Source organism: Hirundo rustica, chromosome 15 (assembly GCF_015227805.2).
Source record: "Hirundo rustica isolate bHirRus1 chromosome 15, bHirRus1.pri.v3, whole genome shotgun sequence".
Taxonomy (NCBI): domain Eukaryota; kingdom Metazoa; phylum Chordata; class Aves; order Passeriformes; family Hirundinidae; genus Hirundo; species Hirundo rustica.
Genome location: NC_053464.1, coordinates 3,107,157 through 3,124,133, shown reverse-complemented (window position 1 = coordinate 3,124,133; position 16,977 = coordinate 3,107,157). Strand labels below are relative to the sequence as shown.

General features: G+C 40.9%; 1 protein-coding gene across 8 annotated transcripts in view; it reads right to left on the bottom strand.

The window, feature by feature from the left end:
* Positions 1-272: 272 nt before the first annotated feature.
* Positions 273-16,977, bottom strand: part of KATNIP (katanin interacting protein) — a 56,737-nt gene continuing 40,032 nt past the window's right edge. For 3 of the 8 annotated variants that reach the window (XM_040079511.2, XM_040079512.2, XM_040079514.2), the window contains 9 exons: positions 15,225-15,390; positions 11,937-12,094; positions 11,555-11,619; positions 11,112-11,222; positions 9,192-9,331; positions 6,306-6,407; positions 5,491-5,651; positions 3,067-3,164; positions 274-1,757 (listed from right to left, as the gene is read on the bottom strand). In XM_040079511.2, the coding sequence (XP_039935445.1) occupies positions 1,702-1,757; positions 3,067-3,164; positions 5,491-5,651; positions 6,306-6,407; positions 9,192-9,331; positions 11,112-11,222; positions 11,555-11,619; positions 11,937-12,094; positions 15,225-15,390 (1,057 nt within the window). In that variant the 3' untranslated portion in view covers positions 274-1,701. Of the gene's footprint in view, positions 1,758-3,066; positions 3,165-5,490; positions 5,652-6,305; positions 6,408-9,191; positions 9,332-11,111; positions 11,223-11,554; positions 11,620-11,936; positions 12,095-15,224; positions 15,391-16,977 lie in introns of all 8 variants that reach the window. The other 5 variants (XM_040079509.2, XM_040079510.2, XM_058422639.1 and 2 more) reach the window with 4 other exon arrangements.

Here is a 16,977-nt window from a genome sequence, read left to right as displayed (position 1 = left end):
AGTGATTGCTCACATGACAAATCTGCGATTGTGCCTTAAGCCTTGAAAGCCTTGCTGCACCCTCTCCCCTTCCAAAGACAGACATTTGTATCTGCTCTGAGCCCTTCCAATACCCCTCCTCTCAGCTCCTCCTCTTTTTCATTTGGAGTTGTATTTTATATGATTTGGAGCAAAAATTAGCACTTGGCTTTTGGTAGAATTACACAAGAAACAAATGAGGGGAGAGTTCTCAGAACAAGAGGGTTCTTTAGTCAGTGCAGCTTGGGAAGAGCCCTTAAACAAAGTACGATATACTCACACACGCTATTTTACATGTAATAGTAAAGCAGTTTGTATTTAGTACAAAATAAATTCTTTTGGTCCCTCAGTACACAGAAACCTGGGAAATGCATTGTTATCTTGTGTTCTTTCAGCTCAGGCAACAGCAGTGAAGTTTTAATAAGCAAATATACAAGATATTCCACTCGTCACAGGGCAGAAATGGAAGCAGCACAGTTGGATTCTAAACTGAGCTGCACCAGCATCTCTGGTTTATGTGTAAAAGCACATCCTGACTTCAGCGTTCAGTTCTCTCTGGAAACAATCACAGAATCACAGGAATGAGCAAGTTTGAAATGAGAATCCATGAATAGATTTATAGGTTGTCATAAACACCAAGTTTTCAGGGAAAAGTACATTTGCATAGCAAATCCTGCAGCATATTTATTTGGTTAGAGTTCTATTTAAATGACTACATGTGCAGGGTATTTTTGTTTAAAAATGCACTTCTCTCCTTACCTTCAGCTAATTAAAAGGCATTTACCATTTCTCAGAAGTGATGATCTGCTGCTGGCAACATCTGGTTAGTGCAGCACAGAGGCATGGCCTCCTTGTTCATATAAATTCAGGCAAAATAGGAGGAAAAAACATTGTTCTGTAGCAAGAGGACTCTGAAGGAAGTGCAGAGCGCCTGTCAATGGCACTCCAGGCAAAACACCTCACTTGCTTTTTCCATGGTAGTGAAATGATGAAGGAAATAATTATTTCACTGCAAAACATGAAAAGGTGACAGCTGAAATGCACTTATTAAACCTTGACAAAGCCACTTCCTGATCTCCACTTCCTAAAAACATCCATCACATTTCTGCAAGCCCAGTGGAACCTGTCGAGGTGTCAGAAACAGTGGCAGCTCCTACAGACAGCCCTGGCATCAAAACATGCCCAGAGACAAACAGCTAAAGAGTATTTCCTCTAATAAGTGCATTTCTCAGAGAACTATTTACAGGCATCAGACATAAAGCAACACCTCCTTGTAGTGAGGATCTTCGTGATCATCCAGCTAGGATTTAGGAATAAAAGCTTTAGAAATCATCTTAAAAAAACCCATGGACGATCCTGCTTAACCCAAGTTCTCAGGACTTGGCAGAACAGTTGTCAGCAGAAAGGTTCTCTCTCTCTCCTTTATGTTCCTTCTTCCCTGGATTTTTAATTAAGAGGTAAGGGGGAAAATTCAGACAGATCATGTCCAAAAATCCCCCAGAAAATTTAATTCATGCTTTAGATTTTATTCTGAAGAAAATTTCCTGTAGCAAGTAAAATTGCCTCTCATAAGAGGTGGTGGTTCAGCAGCAGCAGACATGGAAAATCTTCCATTTGGATATGCATATTTAGGAGATCTGGATTGAAGTTACTTAGGGCTGGATGCATTCAGGACTTTCCCTGTTATCTTTTCCTCCTCTGCAGTCCTTTCTCACAGATGCAGGTTTTGGGGCGCAGAGCTGTTGAGGAAAATGAAGAGCTGCTTTAGGACTGTACACTATCAGTGAAGGCATGCAGTAAAAGGAGGAACAGAAATGCCCATTTCTCTTCCCACCCCGGCATGAAGCCGAGCTACCCTTCTCAGTAATGTTTCTGACACTGACAGGGAGTGCTGCCAGCTTTTTCACAGTCCCAAGGAATCGCTTTCCTGTGCAACCTGCTCCGAATTCAGGGTTGACACTGTCCTGAGCAGAAGGCTGGACCCTCCCTCAGGAAGGGAACCCCCTGAGGTCTCCTCCAACCCAAATCATTCCACAAATGAGTTATCAACACCCTCTGTGGCTGACACCAGCCAGGACAGCAGAGGGGACACGGGGCAGAGGGCAACAGGCCACCCTCAACTGCTGACTCCAGAGGCTCCGTGTCCTCAGTGCTGGAAAAGAAGTGCTGGCCATGGCAACGACAGCTGCTCTTTGGAAGCCAGGACGCCATTCCAAGGGGCAGAATTGTCCAGGATACTTTTGACAAGTATCGTTAAATAGAATAACTTTCAAGCTGGTTTTTTACAGGCAATGGCATTTCAAATCTTTCTCCTACAGAACTGTTATTAAAAGCCATCAAATAATATCTCTAACACTTTCTAGAGACCTAATTGGAGAAAATGTCATGCTCAGGAGAGAAAACCAATCATGAATATACCAGCTTGGCTGAGAATTTGAGATGTATTTAGGGAGCTATTCTGAATAATTTACAATGAATGACTGGTACTCTTCAGACTATAAATACAATCTACACTTTCTCCTTGAGAAAAAAGAGAGGTTGTCTTTTTAATTATCACTTGGTAAGCAAAAAGACCAACCAGAAAGACAGTGGGAGGAACAGTTAACACATTTTCCCCCTTGTTACACTCACTGTGATTCTGGGTTTGCTCAAGGAGTGACAAGCAGCTGACTCTCAGACACATCTGCACCATCTCTGAAACTGCTTAAAAGGCCAGTGGGGGTGCAATGAGCTTATTGTTCCAAAAGTTATTAATGAACCTGCACAATTAACAGCCATTTTCAAATTATCTTCAGCCAGTTTCTTTGCTGAGGATTTCTGCTTTTGTGGTGCTGAGCCACAACCACATCATCCCCCTTCAGATTTAGATACGGAGTAGAAACCCACCAGATGATGAAATTTGCAGTTTGTTTTTCTGTGACAGAAAAAGCAGAGCTAAATATACATAAGACTACCCACTTTTCCCAGTTTAGGTCTATAACAATGCTCATTATCCACACTGTGTCTGCAGGAATTGAGCAGAAGAAAAACGTGGAAGACAGAACTCACCCGGATCAGCCACAACTTGTTTCTTTTTGTTGCTGGTGACAATCTCATTTTCATTCATCATTCGTACATCCTGATCCTCCACATGATTGCTGAAAAGACTGAATTCAGTACAACGGCCAAAATAATCAACACTGGGGAAAGTTATGAGGGTCATGGACAAGGATACCAAAGAAGGGATGTCTGCAGTCCTGCAGGCTGAACAGCTCCACAGCACAGCCACACTACACAGGATTATCCACACAAGAATTGTCCTGTCCTCATCCACCTGAAGGATTTCTTGCCACTTTTAATTAGTGGCATTCGTTCAGGCACACACTCAAATATAAATATCAAATTCACTCTACAATTTTCAAGCCTGCCTACACAGCTTGAACCACAAAGCAAAGTGAGATTTTTAAATCAGAGCTGTACATTGGGGGTATAAAAATCCTCGTATGGAACTTCCACACTGCTTTGTAATTCTGAAAGAGCATTATTTGAAACTTTTCTGAACTAAACAAGATCCATTTACTGTGATACGTTTTGCTTGCAGGCTGCTGCAAAATTTTAACCATTTCTTTTTTGGGAAAGAAGTAATAACTTCAAAGGTAAATTAAACTAAACAAATTACAGGGAAAAACATGAACTGAACTGAAAGGTAAGGAAAACATCTAATAACATCTCCCTTTCACATAGACCAAAAAACCCCATTTGTGCCTTTGCAATAAAAGAAGTGCATTTTCCCTTTTCTCTCCAAATACTGCACAAAATGGGTTTCTATTTCTGAAGAAAAAATGTAATGTCTCTCAAACTGTCAGAGTGAAGCAGGAGAGCCAAAACTGAAGCAAACCAAAACTTACATTATCAATGACAATATCAGACACAAGTTCGGGTTCATAAAATACTGAGCAGTGCCATGTGAAAGAGAACAGGCCAACATCACAAGCAACAATATCTAAAAGCTCCAGAGCAATTTTAAAATGAAGGGATATTATCCAGCAGGTCTTCCACTGCTGCTGAAGTACCCTGTATTTTAGTAGGGTGGGAGGTGAAAAAAAGAGAAAAGATGATTGCAGACCAGGCTGGGAAAAAGAGCAAGAAAACTCCTGCACAGAAGCCTGGAGAAGAGGCTCAGGGTGTTCTCGACTGGAAAAGTGTTTGTGACCCCAAAAACTCCTCTTTAAAGTAGATCAAAGGACATATATATGTCTTATAAATATGTGCAAAGGAAGTTATGTGAAAAAGATCTGTGATTACAGCTTCCCTGCTTCCAATAAAATAATTTTACTCATAGAAAGATCTGAAGCTGAGGAAAGTAAAGGTTTGTTTCCCATCCTCCTCCTTTTTCTATCCCATTGAAAATTTTCTAAAAGCTTCTATTTCCTCAAGGCATTTTCATTTCAGTGACTTTTTCACTTTGAGAAATTGTTCACCTCTAAGTTTTACCATGACAACACAGCCACTCACACAAAAACATGAGTCCATCACAACACATCCAAACAATAATAATTTATTTAATCTCTGACAGGACCAGTGGCCAACAGCCAATGCTTTAGAGAAACACAAGAAAACAAACCCTGTAGGCAAATGTGAACTTCTGTCTTTATTCAGGGCATCTCACATTCCTTCTGCTTATTTCTAAATGTTTGAATATCCTGCTGAGTGGATCACACACCATTTATCCATGCAAAACTTGCCTTTTTTTTTTTCCAAGTGATGCATGTGCAAAACATTCTATTTCTCAGCTGTCCAACACGTAACAACGTGTTCATTTCTATAAGCGTTCATTTTTTCATTTTTCAATCCCATTTAAAATAAATTATTCTTTCAAATCTTTACTTTCCTTGCCAGGGACTGTTTTTGAAGCCCTACCAATCCTGACCTTCTAAATATAAGTGCATTTTCCACTGCATTTCATCACATTCTCCACGAGGTTGCCAAATTAGTGGTTTTAAAGCATCATTCCCCCAAATGCAATTCATTTCTCATTTCAGAAGTTCTTTATTTTAGACTGTTTATAAAATAGTAGAATTGTGGCTCCTTAATTAGCATCTGTGTCCAATCAGAGTTTATTTTCTTTAATTTTGATGCTTGGGGTTTTTTTTCATGAACTTGCTATTTTTTCCCCCCTCTATGTAATATCATTGGGATTTATTAATCCTTCTCTAAGGAAGCCTAACTTTTAAATTTTGTGTTTACAGGCTTTCATGAAAACAGATGTAAATATAAATCATGAATACCAGCAAGTGCTAAAAGATGCTTGCCAACAACAAAGCTGGTAATTTGGTCCTCATATCTAAAAAACTACTTATTCCTCCTCAAGTGAAGCCAGGGATGCTCTGGAAGGGAATTTTCCTCAGCAATACACACACTGCTGACATCAGGGACATCAAACCAGTTTTTAAAGCCAAGATCTTTTGTCCCAAGCAAGCTGCATTCACGTACCTGATAACAGTTCTCCTCTCCTGGTGGCAAATCCTCTCGTCATCCGTGAAGAGGATGGTGTGGTAGGGCACCACGGGGTCACACGTGGGCAGGATGCCTGACACCACACGGCTCACCATGTCCAGAATCCCATTGTACACCAGCAAATCATCGACCAGAAGCTACAAACATTGAAGAAATAAACCAAAAATCCATCAGGAAATCCGGCCTTGCTTTCAGCAAATAACTAGAAAGCATTTTGCCCTGTTTGTTTCACAAATCCAGTCATTAATTTAGTTTTTGTTCCTTAAAACTTCCATTTCTCTCTATTTGCTGCTGGAGTTTATTTTTTTGTTTTTTCCCTCCCAAAGTTTTTTATCTTGTCACTGATTTTTTTAATGCAGCTTTCAAGTAGGTAATTAAAAATGTATTTTGTGTTTTACATAATTGCTCTATTCATTGGAGTGAATCACTCTTAAATCTAGGAATTAATGAATCTCACCTCACTGCAGCTGTCTAAAGCTCAGGTGTGTAGTTCAAACTAGTCTTCCAGGCCTACTCTACAGTCAGTGGAAAAAAGCAAATGTTATTCTGTCTTAAGGCAATTATCTAAAACAAAAACCAGATAAAGTTTTCTTTCCCTGGACAAAAAAAAAGGGAGGACAGATGACTGGCATAGATTACTCATTTTAATATTAAATGCAGAGTTAAATGAGATGAATCCCATCCTTTGAGATCACATGGAATCACACTCCAACAAACTGTGAGAACACGTACAGAATGGAGCCAGCTGACTCACCAGGACATGCAAAATGCACGGGAAGAAAATTACTTACACCAAACTCCTTCACACCTCTCTGAGGCGTCTTGGCATAATTCCATAACTTGATCATTGACACGGTAGTAGGTACATCAAAAATGACATACACCCTATTCACCTGTAAAAGGGAATTAATTTATATTTAACGGCACAAATTCCCCAAAGAAATTGAATTCTCATGCATGTTACATCAAAAGAGGTTCATATTTAAAGAGAGATAGCTGGAGGAGAGATAACTGATGCTGAGGATGGAAGTTCAGCTATCATCCCTGCTGATAATTCCCAGATGTTGGCTCTACCCCACAGCTGCTCTCAAAGGCACAGAAGATGAGATCTAGAGCATCCTTGTCATCCTGGAATGCCTGGAAATTGGAGGAGGGGGATAGAGAAACTTCTAATGAGTATTTCATAAACCAAATACAGACATGTCCTTAGGGATAAGGCAAGCTGGTGTCTCTTCTGTTCTGTTCTACTTTGCATAGAGCCTGCAAGAAAGATGGAGAGAGACAATTTCCAAGGAGTGCCAGGACAAGGGGGAATGGCTCCCACTGCCAGAGGGCAGGGCTGGATGGGAGATTGGGCAGGAATTGTTCCCTGGAGGGTGGGCAGGCCCTGGCACAGGGTGCCCAGAGCAGCTGTGGCTGCTCCTGGATCCCTGGCAGTGCCCAGGGCCAGGTTGGACAGGGCTTGGAGCAGCCTGGGATGGTGGAAGGGTCCCTGCCATGGCAGGGGTGGATATGGATGAGGTTTAAGGTCTCTTCCAACCCAAAGCACTCTGTCAATCAATGATTTTATTCTATTCCATTCCATCTCTTTCTACCAAACACAAATGGAATCCACCTTTCTATTTGCAAGACTAAAATTTCCCCTGCATACCCTGAAAGCTATTGCAGAAATTTTGCAATTTTTGTGTAAGTTATCCTACCAGGAATTTAGAGACAATCCTCCAGATGCTTGCCAAACAATTACTGCTGAAGGTATTATTCATCTGCCTTTCAGTGACGTTAATGTCAAGATGTTAAGACCAAAGATTAGGCAGGCAGGAAACCAATCTTGCCTGTTACAGTTAATTCCATGCTTTTCCTTTTATGAGCCACTATATCAGCTTTGGATCAACATATCTTAAGCTTCATCTTTAGCGTCCTCTGAAGTTTTAATCCTTTGATGTACTAGAGAAGATACTGTAGGTGATATTAAATCATTATGCTGTTGTTTTGCCTTTTTTTTTTTTTTTTTACTGAAGAAAGAAAGGTAGATTGGATCAATAGAAATGTTTGCATCTGTGATTTTCCATGTCTCCATGGAGCATTGTCTCCAACAACAACTTTTAGTCCCACAACAAATGATATATTTGATTAAAAATCCATTCAAACAAAGAAATAAAATGACAATCAGTAAAAGGAGAACAAATAATTCAAATTCCGCTTATGTAAAAGATGAATTTGAAAGACAGGAAACCACTTTTAGAATTAAAAAGGAAAAGACATTTAGGAAGGAAAAGAAAGGCTATAATACCAATTGCCTTCAAGCTTTTGAAGCTTCCAACACATCAAAGAGTTAATGCAGCTTTCCAAGCAGCCTGCACCGAGGATGGGAGCATTCACAAGCTCTGGTTCAGCAGCCCAGCTCCAGAGGCTGATTGCTCCACCTCCTAGCTCAACAACCATCCAGGGGAAGATGGAGGGGGGAAAAGTACTCTGTGGATCTTACAGAGCTGCAATTTGTTACAGTTCAAGGACAGAAAACACCATTAAATCACTTCTGCCTCCTGCATTTCACACATTATCAATTTACCCTTTAATAACTGGTATTTTGTGCTCTTCTGCAGTACTTTGGTGGCAGGCAGAACAACACAAAGAGAGAGAACTCCAGGGCCTGTTATTTTCCTATATCCCAAGTGAAACAGCCTCTGCAAGCATGTCTTTTCTTAGGACATGAGCACACTCAGATGGTTGTCAAATCAATCAGTCACCCTGTTATAAGAGACATCTGAGCATCCCATCAAACTGCCAGGATTCAAGATGTGGGATCTACACAGCAGGAGCCTCAAGCATCACACAGACCTTCCACTTCCCTCGGAAATGCAAGTGCTCTCGATTCCCAAGTATACTTAAAAGCTTTACCTTAATTATAGCCCTTCATTACAACACATCATGATATAAATTCACAATTCCTCGCTTTTAATATTCTAATTAGTAACTGCAACATCTGGAGTGAGGATTTCGCCAACACAGTAAGTGATAACTTAGCACATGTCAGATTTATACTGTGTTTTCTTTTTAAAACCATTCTCTTATAAGAAATGAAACAACCTTAATTATGTTCATTACAAGCCCCTAAAAAATGTCCTTTCCCAAAACAAGGTCAGAAGTCATCTAAGTTTATCTGCTTTTCCTGTTTAGATTTTTGATATCCCAGCTATTAAACATGGGACTTCTAAAAGGGCTGAATCATCCGTGGCCTTAGGACATGAAACACTAAGTCTGCCATCCCTAATCTTCCAATTTGAATTCAACACAGATAATGAAATTAAAAAATAATTTCTCACTGCTGGAGCAACATTCATTGCATTTTGTAAAAATGAACTTAAAAGCACCAGAAAGGTGTTTATTGCAGAGAACTCCTTCACCACTATCTTTGTCACAACGACTCAAAAACCATCTCTGGAAAATCTTCTGCTGTTGCCCCATGGAGAGAGGAGATTACAAACCTGGGAACCCTCCACTGCTGCTGGTCATGCAGTGCAGAGAGGCTGCACTAAAAACAACTAAAAAGCAGGGGTTTAGCATCTGTTATTAAATGTATTAAATTTAGCTGTGAATTCTACATGCTCCCCCTTTCCTCCATGTTACCAGTTCCATCCACACACATCACTAAAACAGAATGAAAAGGGGAAATGTACCAAACCAGGAAGAACTGGTGCCAGCCACATGTGCCTGCCATCAGTGGTGTCATTCACTCTGTCAATCAGTTTGTCTGGAGTCCGGATGTCTCCAGACACGTCATCTAAAATGTTGACGCTATCTGGAAAAGCAGCAATATCTGAAAGAAAACTTTAAGCATAAATAACCCAAAAAGGGGATATTTCAGAAACACCATATTTAAAAGTTTATGCTCTTCCCAATGCCATGAATAAGTTTTCACCAGTACAGCAGTCCTCCCAGGACTGCTCAGCTGAGGAACTTGGGGACACATATTTAAAAGTAGGACAACCCTTAGACATTCTGGCATTCCAATTTATTTTTAAAATAGGAATCAAGTAGCTGCTTTTAATTTATTCTCAAATATGTACTTATGACTTCATCAATAAAGTTCCATTATCAGGAAAAGGCACTTCCCAGCTTTTTGGTGACAAAGCCCCATATTTTTATCATAAGCTTGTGCAAATTCCTCATATAAAACCTATCTCAAGAAGAGTGTCTTTGCAGGAGGCAGTCATCAGTCAGACTGGGTTTTGCTTGAGTTTCTCAAAGTTTGTGGTAAAAATCAGTAACTGTGTAATAAAACCCAGTTTTATTCATTTATTGAAAGGGAAAGATTAAGCCCCCATTGAACAGGCAGCCAGATTTTCTCTGTAAGAGGACATTTACATTAAAAACATACATGAATGTTAAAGACACGCAAAGAAACGTGGATGGATGGCACTGTCTTCAGAACTATGAATCCTGAGCAATCCAGTTTGAGGGACATTAATTCCCCCCAGTTCCTGCCTTCTCAAAGTCTCTAAGTATTTATAAAGCATCGAAGGAATGACACAGCAATGCCTCAAGCATTTAAGAAAAGCTTGATTCAGTAGTGAATTATCACATTAAATATTGCACAAAGACAAATATGCTCTTTTGGGATTCTAATACATCCCACACACAACTGCCCAGGCAGGAACAGGTGATCACTCAAAAGGAGCTGAGGATTCTTTTAATGGCACTGTTTTTCATTGTGGAGCTGTACCAGGTCAGTTAAAGATCCCTGGTTCTTTAAAGGCAATTTGTTACCACTTCTCAATTTCAAAATGTTTCTTGCCCATTATAAACGTTTCAAGTTGGGGGTGTATCATACAAGATACAAACCAAAATAGCACTTGGGGAAAAGCCTTTATTTCATTGAATCCCCTATCAATTAGGCAGTGAGGACCCTTAGAGACAAACAATTCCTGCAGCATTTGTGCTATTTATTCTTTCCAGGGAGCTAAGAAATCTTCCTTCTGTGTACCTGAACCATGGGAGTTGTATGTTGGAGTATGAAGCTTTCAACTCCTGAAAGACTTCAGCTGGTACAGAGCACAAAGTGTAACCTTGATGATCATCAATCTTCCCCACATGCCCTTCATTCCCTCTGTTGGATATCCAGGGAACACTGAATCAAATTCAAACTCTCAGCCCTGATCTTCATGACTGCATTGGGTGTCTAGAACAGCCTAAATTTCCAGAACAGGAGTTATGAAAAATTTCTTTCTTGAGGCATAATGAAAGATTCCACTTAAAAAAAAGCACTGAAGTCAATCTTTTCTTATGAATTTATAGCTCATCAGACTTTCTGGTCCTTCCCCACTACAGAAGAAATGCCAAGAGCAGAAAATACCACACCCTTCTTAAGCCTTCCCTTCTCTAACTTTTGTCCTGCTTCGTTGGTGCATCCCATTGAGAGAAGAAATGTTCTGGAAATATACAGAATCCATAAAAACATATGGAAGAGAGGTTCATCACCCAAATACAGAGAAACAGAAGCAGAGTTAATCCCACAGGGCAATCTGGCAATGTGACAATTTGCCAGGGAGTAAACTGTGCATCAGCAGGGCCAGGGGTGCTTGGTGTGCAAAGGATACTGTTTTCAGTCAGTAAGATTTGCTCTCCGTGTTCATTGAACAACTCCAGCCCGTTCAAACCAATGTAGTAGGGATCACCCCAACTCGTCAGGAGCTGGAACTGGAAAATAACTAAAAAGCAAAACGCTATTAAGGAAAATATCAATACAGAAGCTAATCTGCAGTTTGAAAAACGATTGTGCAGCACATGGTGTCAGACACTCTTATTTGCAGTTCAGGAGAAAAAGCTACCAGAGGATCTGAAACGGGCCATGTATTCATATATGATGTTTCACTGATTTATTCTTAAGCCATACTTTATGGAAGCCTTTCTCATACTCTTGGTATCTTGTTAATACCTTAAAGCACACAAAATGGTTGGATTCAAAAAGCTCAGGACTTCTAACCATGGTATGTAACTCAAAAATATTCCATATGACAAGGAAGATGACAGGGAAGGATACAACCACAGGGCATTAATGGTGCTTCATAGTCCATACTGGCTTGTTCCAGTGTCTTTGAAGCAGCCCTGCCAAAAAACAAAAAAACAAGACAAACCAGGTTTTTTATGTACCCTTGGCTCATTCAGAAAATAAGAGAACAAACCCAAAGAACTAAACCTCCACAGACATCACCCCAACTTCTCCACCTGTGATGATGGCCCAGACTCCCCTCAGACCTCAGTGAAATTTGGTCAGAGTTAAAACCAAGTGAAGCTCTGCTCTAAGTGCTCCATGTTTTCATCCAGGAGCCTCACACAGTCGGCTCCAACAGGGAATCGGAAATGACACTACAACGGTGAAGAGAAATCACTGTGGTTCAGACAACAAAGACATCCTATTTTACCTCCTCTGCACTTCAGGAGCTGGCTGGGGCTGTAGATAGTCAAGAAAGAGAATTTCTTGAGCAAAGTCAAAGTGGCAGTTGCCTGGTCCCTTGCGGATAAGGAAGCCCTCCACGGGGGAGATGCAGTGCCCATCCAGCATCACATGGACCACCTTAGCCTGGTTTAAAAGGACAAAACAGAGGATTACCTGACATGGCATGGCATGACTTACATGAAAATAATTGCAAACAATTCCATTCACTTCAGAGACTGAAATAATTTCATTTAGCTGTATTTATTTCATTCCTCTAGAGTGTGACCTCCTTTGGCAAAAGAAAGCCTAACCCAGCAGATACCAGCTGCAATCCAGTGTCCATTCGTCACTGACATTGATGGGGATGGCACACGTGAGGATTTGGGGTGAAATACTAAAAAAAAATATTGATAGATCCTTCAATTACTGTGTGGCGCTAGACCTCAGCAAACTGGAGCTGCCCTTCCTCACAGAGAGGATGGTCAAGCATTGGCACAGGCTGCCCAGGGAAGTGGTGGAGATCCTATCCTGGAGGGATTTCAAGAGCTGTAGATGAGGCACTTGGGGACATGGGTCAGCGTGAGGTTTACAGTTTGACATGATGACCTTACAGCCCTTTCCTAACCTAAATAATCCTCTGATTCCTGAGCCTGCAGCAATATTTACACACGCTAAGAGAATGGGAAGGCTCAGCTCTCAAGTCAGTCCATGTCACAAAGGGCATCTGAGGAGACATCATGCACCTTAATGCTCTGCTAAATCAGCTAGGATTGTCCAGCCCTGGCTGGGGGCACCCCTCCAGAAATCCCACAGCCTGGTGCTCTCTGCAGAGCAGATTTTGGTGTTTCTGTTGCATTTACAGCAGCCTGTATTTTGGCAGTTCTATTTATCTTTGTGGCAGGTGGCACTTGGACTTCTCCAGGATCACACGAACTCCTCTGCCAAGCAGTGCTGTGTGTAACCTCAGGGCACAGGAATAAAGAACAGGTATCTGTTCCAGACAGAGACTGCCTCAGACATGCGAGCACACCTTATCCAACCTCTGGAGATCAAAGTGAATTCAGGTACATTTATTCAGATGATGCAGGAGTCCTGGCCTCTTTGCCCTCCCCCAACAGCAGCATGTGGAGCTGTATCCATGATCCCAGGCGCAGAACAATTCAATCACCAGCACCAATTAATCCCTGCACCTTGCTCTCTGATATGTTAAATATAACTTAATGTTCATCACAAGCAGCATTTACTGTCCTGGGTCTTTCACTAAGTACCAGTTTGTGCTAGACTGGAGGGGGGGCTCACTTCATTCCCATGAAGATTAATTAGGCGGGAATGTTTGTAAGACTACCAAGTGTGGAGAAATAACTATTTCTGGCTCCATCTTTAATACACTTGGGATCAAATAAAAGAAACATCTTTTTCACATGAGAAGCTCCTCTGCTTGCTGCTTTCCAGCTGAGTAAGTCTGCCAGGCTAAGGAGAGGAAGCGAGAAATCCACTGAAATACACTTTCCTAAACGGAAACACGTAGTGAATGGGAAGTCTGGAGAGTTAGAGCTGGAATCTTAGCTATTATACCACAGCTGCTTATATTTATGTGCCCTTTACAGCCCTCATTTCTAAGTAATTCTCATCATCTGAGGAGGCACTCAGCCATCACATATTGCATTTTACAAATGGCATAACAAAGCTCTCACAAGGTGATTTTTCACAGAGCTGCAAATAGCAGCCAAGTCTTCATTCTGACAGTCACTGCCATTACCCTCTCACACTAGAGCTGTGAATAGAATCCCCCAGCCTGCAGCTGCCTAACAAATCATTCCATCTCACACCCAGGGACTGGTTCCTAGAAGGAGCAGCAATGCTTCAAGAGACAGATGTCAGGATGCCCTGGGTTTACAGCCTAAAACCTCCTTTCCTGTGGCCCAGCAGACCTTGCATCTTTTGTTTTCCAAATAATTTATTTCATCCTTCTACAAGACTGCAGGTTCCTCCTTGAAGTGGTATCCACTAACTCCTATGGGGCTTGCAGTATTCATGCAGGTAGAGACTTGTATCAGACTCACTTCTTTTTCCTACCTAGCCAAGTAAACTGCTGAAAATACACCTTTCTTCTTTTTTTTTTCCTTGGTTTGGCCTCCAGAGACCAAACTCCATGTTAGATTTTAGACAGTTAATAAGCACTGCTCAGCAGCAACTAAAATATCAGTAAGCTACCAATATTATTACCACCCTAAATCCAAAGCACAGCTCCTGGGAAGAAAATTAACTCTATCCCAGCTGAAATCAGGACACAAATGTCACTAAAAGCCCTCATTTACATATGGGATATATACAGAGGATATATTTAGATGGTAATGCTCAAAATGCTCCAGACCCCTCCCATGTGTCAAACGTGCTGGGAAAATGTGCTTGGAGCACAAAATCAGGAGCCCTCTGTTCAAATCTCTGCATCAGCAGGGATTTAATTTGAAGATCCTTTTTGTCCTCTCTCCAGTTTAATACATGCCAACATTTTTATTCTGAATTTGGACATCAAGAATGCAACCGTTGCCTTTTGAGGTGGAAAATCGGGGAACAGGTGGATTCGTAAATTTTCTGTGCAATGAACAGTAACCTCTTGTTTGGTTCTCATTATCATTGCATGTGTAAGTGCAGCCAAACCCAGAGTGAAAAGGTGTAAAATTATCTCCATCAGCTGTCAATTGTCAATCCCAAAAAAGTATAAACCAGGCAATGTGCAAATAAGAGAGGATTTATGTTAGACAATTTGAGCTGAATTATTTTAGCCAAACTGCTTGAAGGTGGCAACTTTCCATTTATTAAATGTTAATATTTCAAAAGACTCTTCCTGGAAAAGGCAGGAGTGAGTGAGGGGCCTTCTGAACCTGAACTAAACAGAATTTATTGGGAAAAGTTTCCCTGATATCATTCCCTGCATTTCAGGAAATACAGAATCATATAGTAGGTCTAAATACAAGATGCTGAGAGGATACCACTTCAGAATCATATATCCTGAAAATAATATGTGCTGTTTATGTGTCTCTTAGAAAAATCAGTTGTGAAGAGTTCTTTAAACCATCTCTGGCTTTTTTTTCCTACTATCTGCTGTTTGTGGAGACAGGAATGCATTATACCTGCCACAAAACTCAGCCTCAGACAATCTAGAAAGATTTATGGAGTTCCATTAAGGCAGCTATATTCATTCATCACAGTACCAATTTTCCAATGCACTGCTGTATATTTTTGCTGGCAATGCTCCTTTTCTTTTACTTACCCCTCTGTAGGTATCCTCTGGAGATTTATTATAGTTCCAAAAGCGAAGCCCTGCAATACTTTCAGTTTTATCAAAATGGATTGTGAGCAGATGATCTTCTCCCAAAGAGAAGGGAATGAGCCACATATGGTCATCCTCCTCTGTGATATTAGTCCCATCTATTAACCTACAAAGAGAAAAGTCCATTAGCTGTACAAAGGGAAAAGCTGGCTTCTCTCATCAAAAGCAGGGACTTTCCTAGGGTTCATTTTATTCTAAATGCCACTTCCAGCTTCCAGGGCTTCTCGTGTCCTTGTGCATGCAATTAAAAGCACAGAAAACATCAAAAATAGCATGCAAGTACAGAACTAAAGGCAGTGGGGGGAGAAAAACAAAACAGTATTTTCTTTAGCTGAGTCTGCTTAAGGCAAAACAGCAAAATCCTTAGGTTTGCCCTGCGTGAACGGGGACAGTCAAAGGAAAGCTCAAGTGCCTTTGTAGCGAAGTGGCTGAAGGCAGAACTCAAACCCAGCCACAATATAATTTATTAAGCCAGCTCCACGCCCAAAGCAGCGTGTCTGGCACCCTGCAGGGTGTTTCTATGCCAACACAACTCTGCTGGATCTGAGGAGGAGCTGAAGGGCAGCTGGATAACCCTGAGCAGGACCAGGGTTTGCTCGCATCCCTCGTGGACACAATTAGCCACATCCCTGCTAATTCACAAAGCTCCCAACCAGCAGGACAATGTCTGTTCATGACAGCACAGGCTTCAGGCTGACTAAATAAAGTTAAATCTGGTATTTTCTGATATTATATTCTTCTACCACAACTGTGCCATACAAAGATGGAGTAAAGGAGAACATGAATTAATTTTCCACCGTAATTACTTTGGTACACTGCCAAAAAAACCTAAGTCTGTACTTACTATTTATTTAAAAGTTTAATGGAAGGATGAGTGCCAGACTTGGCAATTCCTTAAAGAAAAAGATTTGAATAATGACTCTTTCACAGAGGAACTGATTAGGGAATCCATGAGAGAAGAGGTAATTCTTGATTTGGTCTTGAATAGTACACGGGACCTATTCCAAATGCCACAGTTGACAGCACTGCAATGTACTCAACTTCAACATGCTTGCAGGAATATCCAGAGCCAGAAGAGCCTCTATATTTTTTTGTCCAAAAAAGTTCTCCAGCAAAACAATCAAAAACGTAAAAAAATGAAAATTTAAAAAAATAAAATTAAAATATAACCCACTTACTAAGAAAGATGTTAGAAAGAAAGAGGATTTGAAAACTCAAAACCAGCCTGGCTCAGCAGCAGGATAAACAAAGTTATTATGGGCCATCTTTCAGCAAAATTCACGATCAAAAAAGCCCTAAATTGATAGACCCATAAACTCTGGAAGGTTAAATGCGTATGCACAGGCCAAAAAAAGAGTCTGAAGGCTAGCAAGCAAAAGATACAATAAATAAAATCCCTCAAATACATCAGGGGAAGGAAGCTTGCCAGAAGTTCTGTAGGATCAACATATCACTAGGCTGCAAAAGGAGAATTCAGAGAGGAGAAGGCACCGACAAAAAAGATAAATGAATTCTTTGCATCTGGGCCCAGTAGGGTGGGGTCTGGAGAGACTCCCCCACCAGAATCCGTTCATCACAGGGGATGGCATGGGAAGATTTCTTAGATCAGCAGCTGCCTACAGAGGAGATTTTCATAGAAGATGGCAGAAGGAACAAGGAATTGCACACAAGCAAGGTTGATATCTGCACCAGT